The 22,191-nt window shown below is 45.1% G+C and overlaps 1 protein-coding gene across 1 annotated transcript in view; it reads right to left on the bottom strand.

Annotated features, from left to right (window-relative positions):
- DOCK9 (dedicator of cytokinesis 9) overlaps window positions 1–22,191 on the bottom strand; it is a 719,745-nt gene that overhangs the window by 254,785 nt on the left and 442,769 nt on the right. Inside the window, 2 exon segments of the mRNA XM_030201354.1 lie at window positions 6,078–6,189; window positions 11,695–11,778. Coding sequence (XP_030057214.1) covers window positions 6,078–6,189; window positions 11,695–11,778 — 196 coding nt within the window.

The raw sequence follows: 22,191 nt of genomic DNA, 5'->3' as shown, positions 1-22,191 counted from the left end.
AACTGGATATCTCTGGCGCTTCACACTTCCGGCTGGAGGCTTCATAGAACGTTGGGGTTGCCTTTTATATATATAGATAGCACACGAGTATCTATTTACTTCAAAACTTAAAGTAATAAGGGACAAAGGTATTGGGACACAATTCCATTCAAAACATCAAACAGCTCTGTACATTATTTAGCAAATGACAACAGCAAACAGAATTCAGTATCCTCACAGGTACATATTTTCTACTGAAATCCCACATTTCACAGAAAAGGATGTATGTAAATTATTAAAACATTAATATGGAAATAGTCTATAAGAAACACGTGAAAAATCTTTATGTCCTAAGCCTCGAATATGCTTTCTTTCAATGTGTATTTTTGATGAAGCCAATCAGAATTTCTCTCTACAAACTTAAAATGGTTAACACTTACTGGAACACAACTTACCATCAAATTAAGTTATGTTTTTAATCTGCAATAGACATTTTCCTTAGACAGCAGAATAAGAAAACTGGGTGATGTCATCTGACAGTACCAAGACTGAACAGCTTTTCAAAAGCTCAGAACTGAAGTATCAAGTTCTGAGTATGTGTTGCACTTTCTACAGGCAGTTGTCTTCAGTTCCTCACTAATTTCACAGCTCAACAAGGAGCAAAACTCTCAGGGAGGTGGGAGAAACACTGCCTAATCCTGCTTGTTGATGGGAAAGAAGCAATGTTTTTCTCCTTTAACAGGTGTTTTTCCATAGGTAGCAGGACTGCATCACGTACATAAGTTTCTATCACACTCGGAACCACTCAAAATTACAAATAATTTGATTTCTGTCCATGAGCAGCCTGTTCACAGATAATGCAAGATGTGCTTAAATTGGAGACAGATTGGACAGCATAGCATGACCAAACACACTAGCCCTGACTGACAACTATTTCAAAGAATAGTAAGAAGTCAAAGTATGACATAAGGACCATGCAGTTGCATATATTGTCCAGTAAAGTAGTTCATTCCTTGTGCTGCTTTCTGAATAAGGCATCTCATATTCCTTATGCACAATCCTTCTATGACCTTTCTAACCCATACATATTGCAGAAGGCTCCAAAAACAAAAGAAATAACAGAGGAATAAGTTGGCCTAGCACAGGTCATATGGCGATATATCAAGTGAAAATAAATACTAAAACAGTTATTTATAGCCAGCATTCATGCAAGAGGATTCTCTATATACAGCAACTAAACAATGACGCTTATATTTGCTGTAATATAAAGTATAAAACATTAAGGGCCCTGTTTACTAAGGCACGCGTTAACCATGTACGTGCCTAGAGGGATATTGTAGGCGCATACACTTAACGCGTGTTAAAAATGCTAATGTGCCTATAATGCGGCTTAGTAAACAGGGCCCTAAAACTGCATCAAATCGAATTAAACATCTATATTAATCATCATGAGATCGCACTAAGAGCAAAAATCTGGTGGAGCTTAAAAATATGTAAAAGTTTGTTTTAAAAGATCCCAATTTTTTTTAAAAGCCTTGTTTATAAAAAATCTCAAAATCGAACAAGGTGCCATTTGATAGATCTTTAAGTACCCACCTAGAGTCATTAATACAAACATAAAAAGAATTTTAAAATGTGTACAGTTACTGATGAATTATGTTTTCTTATATATATTTCATCTTTGGCATATGATTTTATTATAGTTTTGTTTCTTAATGTAGTTCTTTTATATTATTGACACCGTTTTCATATGGTTTTATGGATTTTTATAGAAGTTTAATAAATATAGCATTACTGAGCTTTTTATGAGTGCTTCCTGCATCCTGTTTTGCAGCCAATAATGTCATTGGAACATCATTGGAACATATAAAATGGCCGCTAGAAAGCATGACAATTTTTGGCACTTTTAAGTGATTCTAGGAGGGCACTAACATCTATCAAATGACACCTTGTTTATTGAGTATGAGATTTTTTATAAGCATGGCTTTTAAAGCAAAATTGGGACTTTTTTAAAAATGTTATATACGATTTTTAAGCTCCACCAAACAGATTTTTGCTCTTGAGATGCAGGAAGTATCAGGACAAAAGATAGCTTCAGCAATGGCAAGGAGGACACCTCAGAATAAGGTTTGATTCTGGCACACCTTATGGACATAATGCAATAATGACATACATCTATCTTGAGCTACAGAAGTTTTGTTTTTTTCATCTGTGTGCAGCTCCTAAAAATGAAATCCAGTTTGAAGGTTCAAGTGTTAAGATGACAAGAAAACTCAGGCCTTGAAGGCATTGGTGACAAATTGTTTCAACCTCAAGAGCCAAAGCTCTCAAAGAAACTGTCAGAAGCCAGTCTTCAAAATATGAAAGACCAGATGCGCCTGCTCATCTAGATGAGTTGCTACGATGAGAAAACATTGGGGGCCCAAGGAAAGACTGTCTACTTTATGCGGCTGTGAGGAGGATCCCCACAGGCCTGTTCCAGGGCCTTCCATCTGCCAGCTCCCACCTTCTAAGTTCTTCAGGGTCTCCTTTTCATACTATTATCTTCTATTATTTGCTAGTTCTCAGGATCCACCAACTCTCTGTTTTCCCCTATCACTCTTTTTGGGTCTCTGATTCAACCAGTTCCATCATTTTGTTACTTAGGGATTATCCAGGACTCTTCCCCTCTCATTTATACCTCAGCTTTCCCATTTATCAAGACTCTGCTTCTTTACTTCCCGTCAATCATGAGACTGTTCATCGCTTCCTTGACCACGACAAGTTTCATACATTAGTTCTCTCGCTCTTTACTTCTTGAATTGACTATTATACCATCATTTATGTAGATCTATCGTGCTCAACATTAAAATGGTCACAAACTTTACAAAAATTTTGCAATAAGACTTTTGTACTGTGCTTGTCATACTGAAACGTCAAACACTGGCTTCCCATCGAACACAAGATCATTTACAAAATAGCACTTCTATCAAAGCTTTTAAAATCTGTACCACAGATTATCTCTCTTGTCTCACGATACCCTATTTACCTATTGGAGTTCTCCATTCAATTAATGACCACCCTTTGCTCCTATCTAGCTCCAAATTTGCTCACTTAGAAACCATGAGATACTGCACCTTCTTTTTCCTCTCCCCTCATATTTGGAACACTCTACCCCTTTTCTTTTCATAGTGATCCTTTGCTAAAGTCCTTCAAGGTCAATCTGAAGATCTGTTTTTTTGGGTAGGCTTTCAGAGACTGTTCCATTGGGTTCTCTGGTAAGAGGTAGCTGAGATCAATAACTGCAGATTTGTTTTAATGTCTTGTTCTACTCCTTACTTTAATCAGTGTTAATTGTGGGCCTTTCCTGTAATTGAGTTCCTTTCTTTTCTGAAATTTTTAGATTATATGCTGCTCTGCCACTGCAGATAGAGCAGCATAGCAAGTTTTAATAAATCATAACTTCTACATTTTTTCTCCATTTTTCTCTTAGTTCCCTCTACTCACTCATTTTCTTCTTGTTTTTCACCCTTGTTGCCACCTTTTCATTTTTCACTCACTTTCGATCTCTCACCCTTTCTCCTCAGCTCCCACTGTCCCGTTTCACTCTGTCCTATATACCTTTATATTTAATGTACTCCCTAAACTAGTCCTTCATTTCCATTCTTTGAACTTGCCCCTCCTTTTCATTTTTCCTGTCATTTCTTTTGTCTTTTTATCTTCTATTAGCTAGACTTTATTTCCCCTTTTCCTTCCATATACTTACTTTTCTAGTCCTTCCATTTCCACTTGTCTCCACGTCCTCTTTCAACCACCTTCTAATTCCTTAATTCTATTCTCTGCACTCATACTCTACTTAGCCTCATCTCTCCACCTTCATTCCTTCCCTGTCATATCCTTTGCACCTCCAGTCCCTTGCTTATGTCTTACCCCCTTAAATAGGCTTCCACTCCCCCTTTTGCTTCCCCATTTCCATGTTCTCTCACTTCCTTCAAACACTTGCCCCCTTCCTTTGTATCTTACCCTCTTCGTAGCCTTCTGCCTCTTTATCCTTCCCCCCCCCCCCCCCCCAACATCCATTGTCCCACCTCTTTCCCATCTCTAGTATTTATTCTCCCATCTCTCTTCCCCAACATCTGCTCACCTGCCTCCTCCTCCAATATTTAACCTGCCTTTTCTATTTGCCCCAGCATCAACCCCTTATCCCTCTACCCTCCATTTCCAGCTTCCGCTGCACACGGCCTTGATTCACCCTTGCCACACTGTCTGCCCTTTCTTCTCTCTCACTCCCCTCAGCATCAGCCCCTTCTCTCACTGCCATCTGCCAACATCTTCCCCCTTCATCTAGAATCCCCTATCACTAGGTTATTTGAAGCTGAATCCTTCGATAAAATTTGCCCCAGTCCACATATCAGCCCGCTTCTCCCAGCCCCAGCATCAGACCCTAACTACAGTCTGCCCTTGGTCCCTTTTTCTCCCAGCCCCAGACTTCTCCCTAAATCACCCCACTTCTCCCAACCCCTGCAAAAGACCTTGTCTCTCCTCAACCCCAGCATGTGACCTGTTCTCCTTCCAGCCTCCACATCAGACCCTCTCCCACCCAAAAATGGCCCTAGCTTTTTTATTTTTCTTTCTTGCTCCCCCCCCACCTTGGTTCAACAGCATCCCCTCCCTCCCAGTATCACCATTTCTTGCCCCCCCCCCCCCTCCTGCTGTGGTCCACCCTTTCTTCCAAGTTTACCTTCCTCCTCCAGCTCCTTCCTGCCTCAGAACATTCAGCACTGTGAACCCCCCCCCCCCAAAAAAAAAAACCCCAACTAAAGAGAAGGCAACCAGTACCGAGCCTCGTGCTGCAGCTCTCAGTCAGAAACCTGCCGGTCCCCTCCCCCACATCAGCAGAAAGTGTGCATCAGAGGGGGTGGAACCGCCAGAGACTAAGTGAGAGATTCAGCATACTTCACCGGGATTTTTAAATATAGGGGCTGCATGTGCACATTTTCTTTATTCAGCCATAAAAAAATACATGAATTGGCAAACAAACACTTTGCAAGTTAAAAACAGTATTGTAAAAAAAATGTATGCAAAAACAGGATGAAAACAGTATACAAAGCTTAGTGCAACTTTTTATAGGGCCTACATTTTTCTCAAGTCCTTTTGCCTTTAGTGCCAGCCATGTAAAATGGTTGGTCAGAGTACAACCCAAGTCATTGACTTCATCTGAAATAGCACCAATTTCAAACTGACAGGCATTGTTAGAAGTCAGAAGAGAAGTCCAGTGGGGAATACAGTACATCCTATATGGTAGGGAGTGATTTAGTGAGTGGATAGGAGAGGAACACAGGGCGCACAGTCCAAGTGAGAGAGTTTCCCAGGTCCAGGGGTCCCAACTTATGAAATCCAGGTTTGTGGATGGCTTTTTATTTTAAAAGTTCAGTTTACTTCATGTCTCTGGATGCAGTTAAAAAAAGTAATTAAAAAAATAAAACAATACCAAAGGTGAAGCAAAGGGTGCATTATTTTAGCTCACTACCCTGGAAGTAACTGAAGAGCACTTTTCCAAAACACTCAGCCCATTTTTTGTTTTTTTTGAGCAATGTGATAAATGAATCTTGTCTTGATGAATGAAATTAATTTGGGCAAACTGGAGCACAGAGACCATGGCCCCCACTCCCACTGGCATGCCCCTACGACAGGCATACAATATAATTACATCATGCCTAGCTTTGATTTGCCTTACTTGTTGCCTATTTTCGCTTGCATTAATTTCAAATTGTTACAGCTACTTTTCAAAGCACAGCCCAGTACTGCACCAATGCATTTACAATCCTTGTTGCAACCATTCACTGCTGAAACACTAAGTACTTATTTATTTCAACATGTTCTTTATTGGTCCATTCTAAGACAAATATGCACAAGGTTACAACTTGCCCATATTCCTTCTTTCAAAGACTGATCTGCAGAAATTTGAGCAGGAAGAATTTGAGCAGGTTTTTATTATTTGCTGAACTGTGAAGATATTTTAATGTTTGCTGTAGTTTGATATTTAATTATACAACACCTAGAATTTTCATAAGATAGACAGACTGTAAATGCTTTTGTATTCCGAACATAGTGTTTACCTTGATAGCGCTGAATCCTCCCCTTTCCAAATGGCATCGGTAAACTCAAAGGTATGTAGTGTTCGTGGTTGCAGACAACACGGAGAAATTCAAATTTGAATTCAAAAAGGGCCTGCAGAACAATGCTTAATTAGCAAATGACACTAAACAGAATGTGATGGAAATATACTACATAATTTCAGGGAAGGTATAGCTACGATACATCAATGCATAGTCCCATATTCCCACAAGGTGAGGCAAAAAACAAGCGACCCCCCTCCCCCCCCCCCCCCCCCACACACACACACACACCCGGAGTTTGACATTTTCTCAGCAATCACTTTGAATTTCAACAAGAAATTTTTATGTACTTAGTCATACTTATGTATTATTATTAAACATTTAATTATCTTAAGCAATGTTGATGATACTGCCATTTTAACATTACTGTCTAGGGATTCTTGCACGTTAAAAAAAGTTAAAAAGCATAAATAAGCCTATGTGTATGTTTGAGCTAAAACACAGTATAACACCACCATTCAAATGATACAGTTAATGTGTCAAAATTTTACAGTTGTGAATGCTCACAGTCTGAAGCTCAGCAGGTGTAGGATAAACTAGAAGACTTACGAGAACCAGAGTCGCCAGTTCCGTGGCCTACCAGATATGCCACTCTACGCAGACTGTGAGGAGGTTGCGCAAAACATAGTCTGTGCGCTGCTTGCAGAGGTACGAGTGACCATGGAGCCTTCCGAAGTGCAGATCGAATGAGAGCACCCAGAGCCAATCAACCTTGGGATTTGATTGCCTGCTTTACCGATTTAAAACTAAAGGAAACTATCATGCATGCAGCGCGCCAGATTAATAACTTTAAATGGGACACCTACCCAATTCAACTCTATCAGGATTCAGATATGGTCACGTTAAAGAGGAGAGCAGAACTTAAATCTCTCACACAATATCGTCAATCCCAGGGCATTTGCTACAAGTGGTGTCATCCATTTGCACTACGTTTTTACAAGGATGGCAAACTCCATCAGGTGTTCAAGGTTTCGGAAACAAGAGATCTTTCTGGATGATGCCCTAAACATGGCAGAGCCTTCCACAAAGCGGCCAGCAACATCGACTGAATTGCGGCCCCGCTGCAAGAGTTACAAAAGGCAAGGGCCGGGGCGTCTGCAGTGGTAAAGTTCCGACATAGCTTTGAAATGCCAAAGTCCACCAGCTAAGCCTTGAGGAGACGCAATACACCAAGACATGCACATCATTGCCCTTTTGATTTCAGCAGATAGCAACTCTACCAGGTCGAGTCCTCTCACCACAAAAACTGGACTACTTGAGCTTGAATTTCCTTTTCTTTTCAATAATTGATGTGTGTGATCTGTAAGTCTTATAGTTTACTCATATTAGCAGGACGAAGTCGCTTCCTTTTTAGGTACTCCTGTACCAGATTATGAGGAATGTCATGTTTGGGGGGGAGGGGTCGAGATTTATTTGTTACACTGTGGGAACTCTGACCGACTCTCAGGTTTCTTATGCAGTAATGGGACCCCTGTGCTTTTCAGGATATGTGGTCATTTCAAGGCTGCTATGAGTGCTCTCACATTTCTCACCCTTAATGTTAAGGGGTTAAACTCGCCTGTGAAAAAGCAGCTAATGTTTAAAGAAGTGCAGCGTCTACAAGCAGATGTGACAATTATACAGGAGATGCATCTGCTTCCTGCTCATGAACACTTGTGTGACCATAGGCGATTTCCTCATAACTATTTTGCGTCAAGCCACCCTAGCAAAAAGAAGAGGGGGATCTTGATTGCACTCTCAACAAGGTACCCTTGGCAGGTGAAGCACCTCTCCCGGGATCGGGATGGACGATATTTACTAATAGTGTTGCAGGGGGTGGAGATGCTCACCTTACTGAACGTGTATGCTCCCAATGACTATTAGGGAAATTTTTTCGATGAGCTGCCAGCGGTCCTCTCCCAGCATATAGTAGGTTCTTAATTGGTTGGAGGTGATTTTAACCTTATTCTATTCCAAGCTCTGGATAATACCTCCACAGGAGTGACACTCTCATTTGGATTGTATCCGGCTGCACAGTTTTATAGGCACATGGTAATTGCTTGATTTATGGCGACACTTGAATCAATCTGTGCACAGCTACACATACTATTCTGCTGTATATGACTTGCACTTCGATCTCTGGTTGGGGCATCTGAATATGGTACCACACATTCTCGACATACAAATTCAGCCCAGAACTTGGACTGATCATGCTCCAATGGCAATGGTGCTAGAATTAGATGTAGTTTCTCCCCCACTCCCATCATGGCACTTTAATGATGCTCTGTTGGCCGACACCTCTAAAATCACTCAAATAGAAAAAGATTTAGTAGCCTATGTCGCCACTAATGACAAATGGGAAGTCTCCTCTGGGACACTGTGGGAAAGCCTCAACACTGTCATTCGAGGGAAAGTGATTACATTACAGGCTCACTTACTATGCCAAAAACGGGCTCAGACTCAGAAGTTACATACAGAGCTCTCCAGTCTTACAGCACAGGTGCTGCAGAACCCCCAATCATCCCAAATAGCAGAACACATTCATCGACTGGACGGACCGTGCGGGTCTTTTTCTGCCGTCATCTACTATGTTACTATGGGTACAGTTGGAGCTGAATGAGATTGAGCCTTGTGGCTTTCAGCATTTAAACTCAAAAAGCGTTCTACCTGTAATCATTTTTTTACCATATCAGACGAAGCTGGGACAAGATTTATTAAAGCAGAGAATATCCGGACAGCCTCTCTCAGCTACTACAAATATTATACCTGATATATCCCCTACGATGCTCACGATCTCTAATTATTTTGATCAGATTCATCTGCATACTCTCTCGCAGTCTCAAAGGGAGGATGTACCTCAACCTATCACTTTAGACGAAGTTACCTGGGCCATACAGGATCTTCCTAATGGAAAGACTCCAGGACCTGATGGTTACACAAATACATTTTATAAATGCTATAGTAAGATCCTAGCACCACTTTTGGTACAAGCCTTCAAAGCATTGGAAGTACAGGTGGAATGGGTCATATTTGTGGCGATTAGCAGCCATCACCATTCTCTTGAAGCAGAGAAAGTATCCTCAGGCTTGTGGTTCATATCTACCAATATTATTGTTGGGATTGGACTATCAACTGTTCACTAAAATATTAGCTAGAAGACTTCAATGTGTAATACCCTGCCTAGTACATGAAGATCAAGCTGGTTTTATCTTGGGGCACCACACATGAAACATCAGAAGGGCTCTCCATTTAGTACACGAGGTGAATGCCATGCGACAGACCAAGCTGATGCTTTCTTTAGATGCTGAAAAAGCATTTGACAGGGTATATTGGCCCTTCCTGTTCTCAGTTTTAGATCATGTGGGTTTTGCAGGATGTTTTGTTTCATGCCTTCGACTCTTGTATGTAATAAACCCCTTAGCTTCTTTACAAGTCAATGAAGTTCTCTCGGAAACATTCCCTTTACGACGAGGTACACATCAGGGGTGTGTGCTATCACCATTGCTCTTTGCCCTTACTACTGAACTACTGGCCCAGGTGCTTCGAGCCCAACCAGATATCTGAGGGGTCCTATTAGGAACTGAAGAATATAAACTGATGCTTTTTGCTGATGATATTCTACTTACCCTAACAGACCCTGGTCATTCCATTCCGCAAGTAGTTCAAGAGTTATATCCATATGGGCAAGTCACCAGATTTCTAGTCAGCATGGCCAAATCAGAGATCTTACGCTTTCATTTGGTTCCCGAGCTTGCTTGTTCATTGCAGAACCAATTTCCTTTTCGGTGGACTACTTGGTTTCTTCAATATTTGAGAGTTACTAGACCTACCCTGCAGGGTCTGTATGAAGCCAACTTCCCCCCTCAAGACATGGGAACTACTTCTAGAACTAGATTGTTGGGAGGGCTTGGAGTTATCATGGCTGGGGAGGGTGAATGTAGTAAAAATGTTGATCTTGCCCAAACTATAATAAATCTTGTCTTGCCTATACCTAAACAATTTTTCCGCCGAACCGAAAAGATTTTGCTTATATATGGAACCGCAAACTGCCTAGGGTACGGGCAGATGTACTGTATCAACCCAAACTGAGGGGAGGCATGGAAGTCCCCAATTTTTTCCTTCAAGCAGCACAACTTCAGCTGTTTGCGGAGTGGATCGCGGACTGAAAAAAAAAATTTTGGCTTCAGATTAAGCAGTATTGGATGCAAATGAGCTGCCATGACCTTTGACTGCCATGACCGCAAGTACTAACTCTCCTTGGGAGGCTGGGCTCCACTGACAGTGCGGTATCTGCTTCAAGCCTGGTATGCCATCCAGAAACATTTTTTCCAAGGCAGACAATACTTTTGCCAAATGACAATTCATATAGCCACAGGCTTTACCCTCTGAGCAGATGACACCATATTCAAATTTTAGGAGCAGCAGGGCCTTACCCAATTAAGGCAAATATGGGAGGAAGGGGACATAGTACCCTTTAAAGACCTCCCGGAAGATTTTTGGCCTTGATTTTGGCCTCCCAACACATCACCAGTTCCATTATTGGTGGATACAGGATTACGTTTATTGCAGGGCTAGGGAGGAATTAGCCCTAGATGACATGGCTTTAGAATGTACACTCGGGGGGGGGGGGGGGGGGAGAGAATTCTAAGGACTGTCTCTCCCGCTTGTATGCTGCACTATTACTATGTCAGTCCCCTATTTTGTGATATGCTCAATGTTGGGAATTGGATTTGGGAACCTGTTAAGGGTATCCATTTCTAGTTCTCTAGTGGAAAATGGATATAAGCTAATATATCGCTATTACTAATCATTTCTATACCGCTACCAGACATTTGCAGCACTGTACATATTATATGCAGGTACTTTCTCTGTCCTAGAGGGCTCACAATTTTGGTACCTGGGGCAATGGAGGATTAGGTGGCTTGCCCAAGGTCACAAGGGGTTGCAGTGGGAATCAAACCCAGATTGCCAAAATTTTGTAAATGGGAATGTGTATATGGACAGCACTATAATGATGTAATGGTGGGTATGAGATTTTAAATGTTTTGTAATACAGAATAAATGTTTGAAGATGATGTATAGTTGTGAGAATATAATACATATTCATTTTGGATATCCTGAAAAGCTGACTGGCAGGCTGAGTCCCGATGACTGGGTTAAGAATCTGTGATCAAGCGGGTGATCAGAATAGCAAATACACACTCAGAGGTTCAAAGAGATTGCTGCTAATTTACTGCCAGAGTGTCACTAAAAAAGAAGATTAAGCCAAATCCATGAGCCTAAAATAGTTGTAGCCTAAATCAGCAAGTACAGCAGAGCTGCCCTATGTTGTATTCACTGCACTACAGATATAGAAGAATGAGGCAGTGCAGCTATAGACTGGAGACTGACAAGACAAACCATGAGAATTGTTTCTTATTACAGTACTTTGAAAACATCAAACACAAAAAGGTAGGACCCACTCAAGTATACTTTTCTTACATATATTATCGTATCAAATTAATTTCAAATTTATCTGCAAAATACATTGGGGAAAAACAGATTAACAGAAAAACCTCCTCATATACTAGACAACTACCTTTGGATCCGCAGGAGAAAAGCAGCTTATGTAATTGTTAATTTGTTTGAAGACGAAACCTCTGTCCATAAATGTGAAGCACCTCTGTAAAAAAAAAAATTAAATAAAAATCAGCCCAAATCACTAGAATGAAAATTTGTAATACCTTGCACTGAAGTAACCATGAACACAACATTCAAAATGTGTTAATCTCAACTGAAGCCAAAGCACAACTAGCAAATTTGCATAATTACAGTGTCAAAGTTCTGTGTTATGCAGGTTAACATCCATACACACCACATTTATTTATACTTTTAAGTTCATGTTTGAAGTTTATCCATGCTCAGCACAGAGTACACCTAGGGGCATAAGTAGTCCGACCACAACATAGCACCAAAACAGTACTACTCACTCTCCTATCCAAATTCAAACAGGAGATAGCTACAGGCAAAAGCATTCTCCTCCTTCAATTTGACATGTCCAGTGCGTTTGACATGGTTAATCATAATATCTTGCTAAGACTCTTAGACTATTTCGGAATTGGTGGTAACACTCAACTGGATTAAGGGCTTTCTAACCACCAGAACATACCAAGTGAAATCAAGCACCAACATATCGTCACCCTGGAAACCAGACTGCAGAGTACCACAAGGATCCCCACTATCACCGATCCTTTTCAACTTCATGATGGTCCCACTAGCCAAAGCCTTATCTACACAAGGCCTTAATCCATTCATTTATGCTGATGACATCACACTATACATCCCCTACAAACATGATTTAGCAGAAATCACCAATAAAATCAAGCTCAGTTTAAATATCATGAACTCGTGGGCAAACACATTCCAACTAAAACTCAACACAGAAAAAAAACACACAGTCTCATCATCTCATCACAATACAACGCATACAAACCCACAAACATTAACACACCAGGATACACCCTCCCTATTTCAGACAACCTGAAAATTCTCAGAATAAATCAACCGAAACCTCCAACTAGAGTCCCAAGCTAAACTCACCATAAAGAAAATGTTTCTCTCAATGTGGAAACTAAAACGTGTGAAACCATTCTTCCTGAGGAAAACATTTCGCAACCTCGTTCAATCAATGGTACTAAGCCACGCAGACTATTGTAACGGAATCTATGCGGGATGCAAAGAACAAATCATAAAGAAATTTCAAACCGCCCAAAACACAGCAGCACGGCTTATATATGGAAAAACACGTTTTCACAGCGCCAAACCACTCAGAGAAAAACTGCACTGGCTTCCAATTAAGGAACGTATCGCATTCAAAATCTGCACGACAGTTCACATCATCATCTACGGCGAGGCACCGGGGTACATAACAGACCTCATCGACCTATCTCCTCAGCTCGAAACCTTGGGGTCATCTTTGACTCTTCTCTCTCCTTCTCTGCTCATATCCAGCAGATCACCAAGACCTGTCGTTTCTTTCTTTACAATATCCGTAAAATCCGCCCCTTTCTTTCCAAGCACTCTACCAAAACCCTCATCCACACCCTTGTCACCTCTCGTTTAGACTACTGCAATCTGCTTCTTGCTGGCCTCCCACTTAGTCAACTCTCCCCTCTCCAATCGGTTCAAAACTCTGCTGCCTGTCTCATCTTCCGTCAGGGTCGCTTTACTCATACTACCCCTCTCCTCAAGTCGCTTCACTGGCTCCCTATCCATTTTCGCATCCTGTTCAAACTTCTACTAACCTATAAATGTACTCACTCTGCTGCTCCCCAGTATCTCTCCACACTCGTCCTTCCCTACACCCCTTCCCGTGCACTCCGCTCCATGGATAAATCCTTCTTATCTGTTCCCTTCTCCACTACTGCCAACTCCAGACTTCGCGCCTTCTGTCTCGCTGCACCCTACGCCTGGAATAAACTTCCTGAGCCCCTACGTCTTGCCCCATCCTTGGCCACCTTTAAATCTAGACTGAAAGCCCACCTCTTTAACATTGCTTTTGACTCGTAACCACTTGTAACCACTTGCCTCCACCTACCCTCCTCTCCCCCTTCCTATACACCTTAATTAATTTGATTACTTTATTTTTTGTCTATTAGATTGTAAGCTCTTTGAGCAGGGACTGTCTTTCTTCTATGTTTGTGCAGCGCTGCGTACGCCTTGTAGCGCTATAGAAATGCTAAATAGTAGTAGTACCACCCAGAAACACCATAAAATCAGCACGATCATACCTAAACCTCCATTACACAAACAGCAAAGCGCACAAATGTGGAACGCACTACCAAAAGAAGTAGTAAAAACCACACTCGACCACATGAATTTCCAGAAAGCACTAAAAACAGAACTGTTCAGAAGGGCATACCCCACTAACCCAACATAAAAAACCTGGACATCTGCAACACAACTTAACAAAAGATCGTAACGGACATATCCTAACTCTTCCTTTCCCTCTCTAAGTTCTCCTCAATTGTCTTTACCATACATGTATCTCACTCTACCATAATATCACCTTGATATTAATTGCAACTTGTATTTGTTCATACCGAAATCGGTTAACAGTAGTGGGGGAAATGGGACTTGATATACCGCCTTTCTGAGGTTTTTGCAACTACATTCAAAGCGGTTTATGTATATTCAGGTACTTATTTTGTACCAGGGGCAATGGAGGGTTAGGTGACTTGCCAAGAGAGTCAAAAGGAGCTGCAGTGGGAATTGAACTCAGCTCCCCAGGATCAAAGTCCACTGCACTAACCACTAGGCTACTCCTCCATTGTGAAGGTATGAAACCATGTTACAGCTCTACGCATTTTCTGAATAAAGAAGTAGTACAGATGGGAAATCCATGTTGCCATGGCTCCGAGTCCCTAAGAACAAAAGCGGGCCAAGTCCACTTTGTTACAAAGGGGGACATTAGTCATCTAAGTTGTGAGGTATACATTTCAGTAAAAAGAACAAGCAAAGCCTGAATAGCTGAAATACTGCAAAAAGGTGGATATGGCCTGCTTTTACTTTGATGGGCTCACTTGGGGGTTCTTTTACTAAAGCTTAGCTCAAGTTATCTGCAGCAGGGCCCAAAGGAATAAAATGGGTCCTGCTGCAGATAACTCAAGCTAAGCTTCAGTAAAAGACCCCCCAGATGTGCAGCATAACTGATATCCTGGTAGGCTGCACTGAAAGGACATGCATCCAGCTTACCAACTTGATGGGAGCTGTAGTAGCTTAAAACTAAGGGGTTGATATTCATGCAGAAGTGCTCAGCGTTTCCTGACTGCTGCCAGCATTATGCCCAGGCTGTGTCTGGAGCCAAGCACTGAGTTTCCAGGTTTCTGGAGCTGGCTACACCACAGCCAGTTAAGTGCGATATTCAGCACTTAACCGCTAGACATCACATAAACTTAGGACAATACAAATCAGTCCTGTTTATGCAGTGACACTGGCTGGTTAAGTACTGAATATCAGCACTGAACTGGCAAAGTGTCAAATTCACCCCCAGAATGTTCCCAAAATAGCCAGTTTTGTTTTAGGCGCTAACCGGTTGTATGCCACAAACTGACTGGTTAGCACCAAACAAGCAATTTAACCAGTCAGGATTCATTGCTGGCACGTAAAATCTCTTTGAATAATTCAATATGGCCAAAGAATATCAAAACTTGAGCAAATTGATGATGTAGCTGTGTTTTTCTAGTCATCAAGCGCTCTTACAGTCTGGTGTGTGCAGAATCTGCTCATCATTGTATGAGGTCTAGGGAAAAAGACTAGAAGAACTACTGACCAATAGATATGAAGAACTAATATCCTGAAATTTCTACTAAAAGTAGACTAGCCTATTGTTAAAAAAACTGCACATATAGAGAATATCAAGTTTCACATTTATAATTTACTGCCCCGCCCATCAGACCATCTGGATGGCTTACAACCTAAAAAATAATAGTATAGGAAGAGATAAAACCAAGATAGCGGAGAGAAGGGGAGAACTACAACTATTGAAAAAAGGATAGCTGGGGGGAGAGGGGGATCACATAAGGTTGCTGGCTCTGCTGCCAGGAACTCACAGCCAACGTTCACAGAGAAAGGGATTGAAAAAATCAGTGGAAAGCATCCTTGAAGAGAAATGTCTAAGTGAGCCCTGAATTGCTCTAGCGATGTCTGCAATCTTAAAAAAACTGGCATCAGGTGAGTTCATGGCCTTGAACTGAAAAGATGGAGTGGCGAGTATGTTCATGAATTATTTCTCTGAAGCTGGGGACTATCAAACATTTTGTACAGATGACTTAATTGACCTTGTAGGAGAATAGGGTGTCAGGAAGCATGAAAGCCGGGTTTACCTGAAATTTAAATTTTAAAGACTAAAAGCAGTATTATATGATGAGAAACGGAAAGTCAGCGAGCTGTCTTGGGGGTGGGGGGTTACATGATCATATTTCCTCAGACCGCTCAAAACACGGCAGCCAGGCTTATATTTGGAAAAACGCGTTTTGAAAGCGCAAAACCCCTCCGTGAAAAACTACACTGACTCCCCATCAAAGAACGTATTGCCTTCAAAATATGAACCCTGGTTCACAAAATTATCTATGGTGAAGGCCTAGGACACAACAGACCTTTGAGACCTACCAACCAGAAACATATCCGAATCAACACGATCATATCTAAATCTAAACTACCCAAGCTGCAAAGGACTTAAAGGTAAAATTATGTATCATACCTGATAATTTTCTTTCCATTAATCATAGCTGATCAATCCATAGACTGGTGGGTTGTGTCCATCTACCAGCAGGTGGAGATAGAGAGCAATCCTTTTCCCTCCCTATATGTGGTCATGTGCTGCCGGAAACTCCTCAGTATGTCGATATCAAAGCTCCATCCGCAGGACTCAGCACTTAGAGAATTACACCCACAAAGGGACACTCTGCCCAGCTCACCACCGCCGAAACGGGGGAGTGGAATTAACCCAGCTCATCCCCACACAAGTGGGGGAGGGGAATCCGTCCAGCTCATCCCCGCGGAGCGGGGGAGGGACACCACACCCGCCGATGCGGGAGGATCTGGCTTATCCTGCAACCGCGGGAGGAGCTGACTGACCCTAACACCGCCGAAGTGGGAGGGGTACAAAGCTGCCCTACAGCCGCACGAAGCGGGAGGGAGCGCCGGCAGAATTTAGGTCTCAATCCAGCCCCGTAAAATGGGGGGGGGGGGGGGGGAGAGGAATGCAGCAGATCACTGTAACACAAAATCGTCTCAACTCCTGAAGAATCCAATTGAAAAAAACTTGAACACAAAGTCTTCCTGAACAGGAACTGAAGACTAAACTTGAACCTGAAATGCAACCAGAATATAAACAGTAAAGATATCTGGGAGGGGCTATGGATTGATCAGCTATGATTAATGGAAAGAAAATTATCAGGTATGATACATAATTTTACCTTCCATATCATCATGCTGATCAATCCATAGACTGGTGGGATGTACCGAAGCAGTACTCACCCAGGGTGGGACACAGAAATCCCTGACCGCAACACTGAAGCTCCAAACCGGGCCTCCTCCCGAGCAGCCACAGTCAAGCGGTAATGTCTGGAGAAGGTATGAGCCGATGCCCAAGTTTGCCGCCCTACAAATCTTTTCCAAGGAGACTGACCCGGCCTCTGCCATCGAGGCCGCCTGTGCTCTAGTGGAGTGAGCCTTCAGCTGGATAGGCGGCACCTTCCCTGCGGCCACATAAGCCGCTGCAATGGGTTCCTAGACCCATCGTGCCACTGTAGGCTTGGCAGCCTGCAGACCCTTACGAGGACCTGCGAACAGCACAAACAGATGATCCGACTTCCGGAATCATTGGTCACTTCCAAGTATCTGATGATGACTCGTCTCACATCTAGATATTTGAGAGCAGAGTACTCCTCTGGGTAGTCCTCCCTACGAAAGGAGGGTAGACAGAGCTACTGATTCTCACATGGAAGCGAGGACCAATCTTGGGCAGGAAGGAAGGCACTGTGCGAATAGACACTCCTGCCTCAGTGAACTGCAGAAAGGGCTCTCGACATGATAGCGCCTGGAGCTCGGAAACTCTTCTGGCTGAAGTGATAGCCACCAAAAGACTGCTTTCAACGTCAATTCTTTCAGAGATGCCTTCGACAAGGGTTCACAAGGCGGCTTCTGTAAGGCTCTTAGCACCAGATTGAGATTCCACGCCGGTACCACCGCGTGCAAAGGAGGGCGCAGGTGAATAACTCTCTTGAGAAAGCGCACCACATCTGGCTGCAATGCCAGGGAAACACCCTTCAGGTGACCCCTGAAGCAAGAGCCGCTACCTGGACCTTAAGGGAACTGAGCGACAGGCCTTTTTCCAGACCTTCTTGCAGGAACGCCAACACTGATAAAATTGGAGCAGTGAAGGGAGAAAGTGAGCTTGCCTCACACCACGATGCAAAGGTACGCCAAACCCTGGCGTAAACAGTAGAAGTAGAGCGCTTCCTCGCTCTCAGCATACTGGCGATGACCTTGTCTGAGAAGCTCTGCTTGCTCCGACGCTGCCGCTCAATAGCCAGGCTGTAAGACCAAAGGGGGAGGGATCCTCCATCACCACAGAACCCTGATGCAACAGGCCCCGCTCCGCTGGCATCTGCAGAGGTCCGTCCACTGAGAGCCTGATCAAGTCCGCATATCAGGGATGTCTGGGCCAATCCGAACTCACCAGGATTATCCGGCCCGGATGCTTTGCCACCCGGCCTAGCACCCTGCCCAACATGGGCCAAGGCAGGAACACAAAGAGGAGCTCCTGTGTCAGCCACTGTGGGAGAAGAGCATCTACTCCCAGAGATAGAGGGTCCCGTCCTCTGCTGAAAAAGCGCGGCACTTGGCAATTGGCTGAAGAAGTCATCAGATCTAGGCTCGGCTGGCCACAGCGCTTCGTGATGTCCAAGAACGCCTGAGCAATATTCATGACTCCCACAAAGTGGGCCGCCAACAGCTGTTCCAGGTTTGCTTCCGCCCACAGGCACAGCTTCATGGCCTCCTTGGCTAGAGGGGCGCTCCTGGTACCTTCCCGGCGATTGACATAGGCCACAGCCGTGGCATTGTCCGACAGGACCCGTACTGGCTTCAGCGCCAGACCCGGGAGAAACTCCAAAGGTGCCAACCGAATGGCTCTGAGTTCCGGGAGGTTGATAGACCACTTTGCCTCTGCAGGGGACCAGAGCCCCTGTGCTGTCCTTCCCAAGCAGTGGGTTCCCCAGCCCCACAAAGAGGCGCCCGCCGTGACGAAAACCCACTCCGGGGTCACCAGAGGCATTCCTGCGGACGGCTTGTCTGGCCTCAGCCACCAGCTCAGCGCCTTGCGCACCGCTGGATCCAAGGGAAGGGGCACAGCGTAATCCTCCGAAGCTGGAGTCCATCGCTGCAGCAGAAACAGCTGTATAGGTCTCATATGGGCCCTGACCCAGGGCACTACTTCCATTGTGGCCTTCATAGAGCCCAACAGCTGCCCATAGTCCCGAGCCCGAAGAAAAGGCGCTGCTAGGAACTTGTCCACCTGAGCCTGAAGCTTGACAATCCGATTGTCTGGCAGGAACACTCTGCCCACTTGGGGGTCGAATTGAACTCCCAGATACTCCAGGGACTGAGTCGGGCGCAGCTGGCTTTTCTCCCAGTTGATGATCCACCTCAGGGAGCTCAAAAGAGCAATCACCCGGTCTGAAGCTCTGCCGCACTCTCCATAAGAGGGGGCTCGGATCAACCAGTCGTCCAGATAAGGATGGACTTGTACTCCTTTCTTGCGTAGGAAGGCCGCGATGACCACCATAACTTAGAGAAGGTCCGCGGAGCAGTAGCCAACCTGAAAGGGAGGGCTCTGAACTGGGAGTGTCCTCAGAACTGCAAAACGCGGAAAGCGCTGATGAGGCGGCCAGATGGGAATATGCAAGTAAGCTTCCTTGATGTCCAAGGATGCCAGGAACTCCCCTGCCTGCACTGCCGCTATAACAGAGCGGAGAGTCTCCACTCGGAAGTGCCGAACTTCCAAAGCCCGATTGACCCCTTTGAGGTCGAGGATAGGCCGGACAAAACCTCCTTTCTTAGGTACCACAAAGTAAATGGAGTAACGTCCCTTGCCAGGGTGATCTTCTGGCACCGGAACGACCGCACCCAGGCGGATCAGATTGTCCAAAGTCTGCTGCACTGCCACAGCTTGACCGGAGACTTGCAGGGAGAGTGCACAAACCCGATTCTTAAGGGTCGGCAGAACTCTAGCTTGTAGCCATCTCTGATGACTTCCAGCACTCAAGCGTCTGAAGTTACCCTGGTCCACTCGCCCAGAAACGAGGATAGGCGTCCTCCAATCTGCTCTGGGCCATGGACCAGCGCCCCGTCATTGGGTACGAGACCCTGGGGGAGGAGCGGAGGAGGCACCTCCAGGACGGCGGTCTCTGCGAAAGGAATGCTGCTTGGGGGAGAAATTCCTTTTGATGGAAGAGGGGGCAGAGGAGCTTGACTTGCCCGGGCAATACCAACGGGCTTCCTGAAACCGTCCTTTGGAGGAACCGGGGCGGGCACCATTGGCCCAATCCCTGACCTCCGGTAACCTCTTGCCCTTAGACGTGCCGAGATTGGTCACAATCTTGTCCAGCTCGACCCCAAAGAGCAGCTTGCTTTAAAAGGCAACTTAGCCAGGCGAGACTTAGAGGCATGGTCAGCAGACCAATGCTTCAGCCAAAGCCACCGCCGTGCAGAGACTGTCTGAGCCATACCTTTAGCTGAGGCTCTCAAGACATCATACAACCAGCCTGCCAAGTAGGCCAAACCCGATTCCAGGGCTGGCCAATCACCCCTCAAGGAAGGATCCGAGGGAGAAGCCCGCTGCGCAAGCGTCAGGCACGCCCTGGCCACATAGGAGCCACAAATTGAGGCCTGCAAACTTAAAGCAGCCGCCTCGAAGGACGACTTTAAAGCCACCTCCAAACTCCTGTCTTGGGCGTCCTTTAGGGCCGTGCCACCTTCCACCGGCAACGCCGTTTTCTTAGTCACCGAAGTGATTAAAGAATCCACGGTAGGCCCAAGAAAGGCCTCCCGTTCACCTTCAGGCAGAGGAGAGAGGCGGGACATAGCCCTAGCCACTTTAAGGCTCGCTTCTGGGAAATCCCATTGAGCCGAAATCAAGGTGTGCATTCATGCACGTGGAAGGTTCTAGGCGGGCGCTTAGTCCCCCGCATAATGGCAGAGCAAACAGAGGCTGAGGGAGAGACGTCCTCCGGAGAGGAACTCTTCAAAATGCTCATGGCCTGCACTAACAGGTTGGGCAAATCCTCTGAGCGAAAGATCCGTGCTGCAGAGGGATCATCCGCTCCATCCGAGCGGGAATCCGTCTCCTCCAAGGAATCCCCAAAGGACCGTTGGGAGAACTCAGATACGCTGCCCTCATCTACATCAGAGGAGACCGAGTCCTCTAGGGCCTGGAAGTCCACCCGAGGGCGTTTGCTTCCAGAGGCCTCAGCCCCTTGATCAGAGGGGGGAGCCGGGGCAGCGTTTATCATAAGAAAAGCCTGATGCAGCAGCAAAAAGAACTCAGGGGAGAAACCCCCTAGACTGTGCACTTCTGCCGCCTGAGCCACGGCCCTAGACGCATCCTCAACCGGCGCTCGCAAGAGCAGGGGAGAAACATGCTGCGCATCCAAAATGGCGTCCGGCGCGAAACTCTGAGGAGCCACGTGGGAAGAACGGCGCTTAACTTTCGCCGTTTTCTTGCCGTCGCCCAAATCAAGGGCGACCATAGCATTAATGTCTCCCAGCTCGAGGGCGGCCCAAGAAGAAGCCGTCCGAGCAGAGTGGCCGGCCAACATGGAGTGGGCGAGCAGCGGGGGATGGGCGCTTATGGCGGGAAAAACCGCCGCACCGGAGGAAGAACTGGGACACTGACCGGAGTCCAAACTGATGCCCAACAAAGGCGATTCAGGCTTTGAAAACCCCTGCATCCCCGCTAGACTCACACACGCGGTCCGGGGAGCGAATCTTCGCGCCCTCACCCTCCGACGCCATAAGCCACATGGAGACCGAACGGGGAACCCCCTGCCCGCTATAAAAAGGTAAAATTACCTGCTTCTCGCTCCAAGCTGTAACAAACTGGTGTCCCAGTGAGCAGCTGCAATAAACGTTGATATAAACGTTGAAATAAACGCCCTTAAAGGGCGTCCAAATTTTTTTTTTTTTTTTTTTAACGGAGCCAGCGGGAGGGGGAGAAAAGGAGGGACCTGGCACCACCAGGTTTGCACTTGCTCAAGAAGAGCCCTCAACCCCAGGTACTCAACAAAACCTAAAGACTAGGCTTGGAGACCTAGCCAGAGCTGCTGCTGTGTGTGACCACCACCTGCTGAGATAGAGAACATACTGAGGAGTTTCCGGCAGCACATGACCACATATAGGGAGGCAAAAGGATTGCTATCTCCACCTGCTGGTAGATGGACACAACCCACCAGTCTATGGATTGATCAGCATGATGATATGGAATACAAATCAACTTACGCATCCAGTTTTTCCTACATAAGCACACAACTGT

Source organism: Microcaecilia unicolor, chromosome 4, assembly GCF_901765095.1.
Source record: "Microcaecilia unicolor chromosome 4, aMicUni1.1, whole genome shotgun sequence".
In the NCBI taxonomy this organism is placed as follows: Eukaryota; Metazoa; Chordata; class Amphibia; order Gymnophiona; family Siphonopidae; genus Microcaecilia; species Microcaecilia unicolor.
Note: the sequence above shows the minus strand (reverse complement) of the source record. Positions and strands in the feature narration are given on the sequence as shown.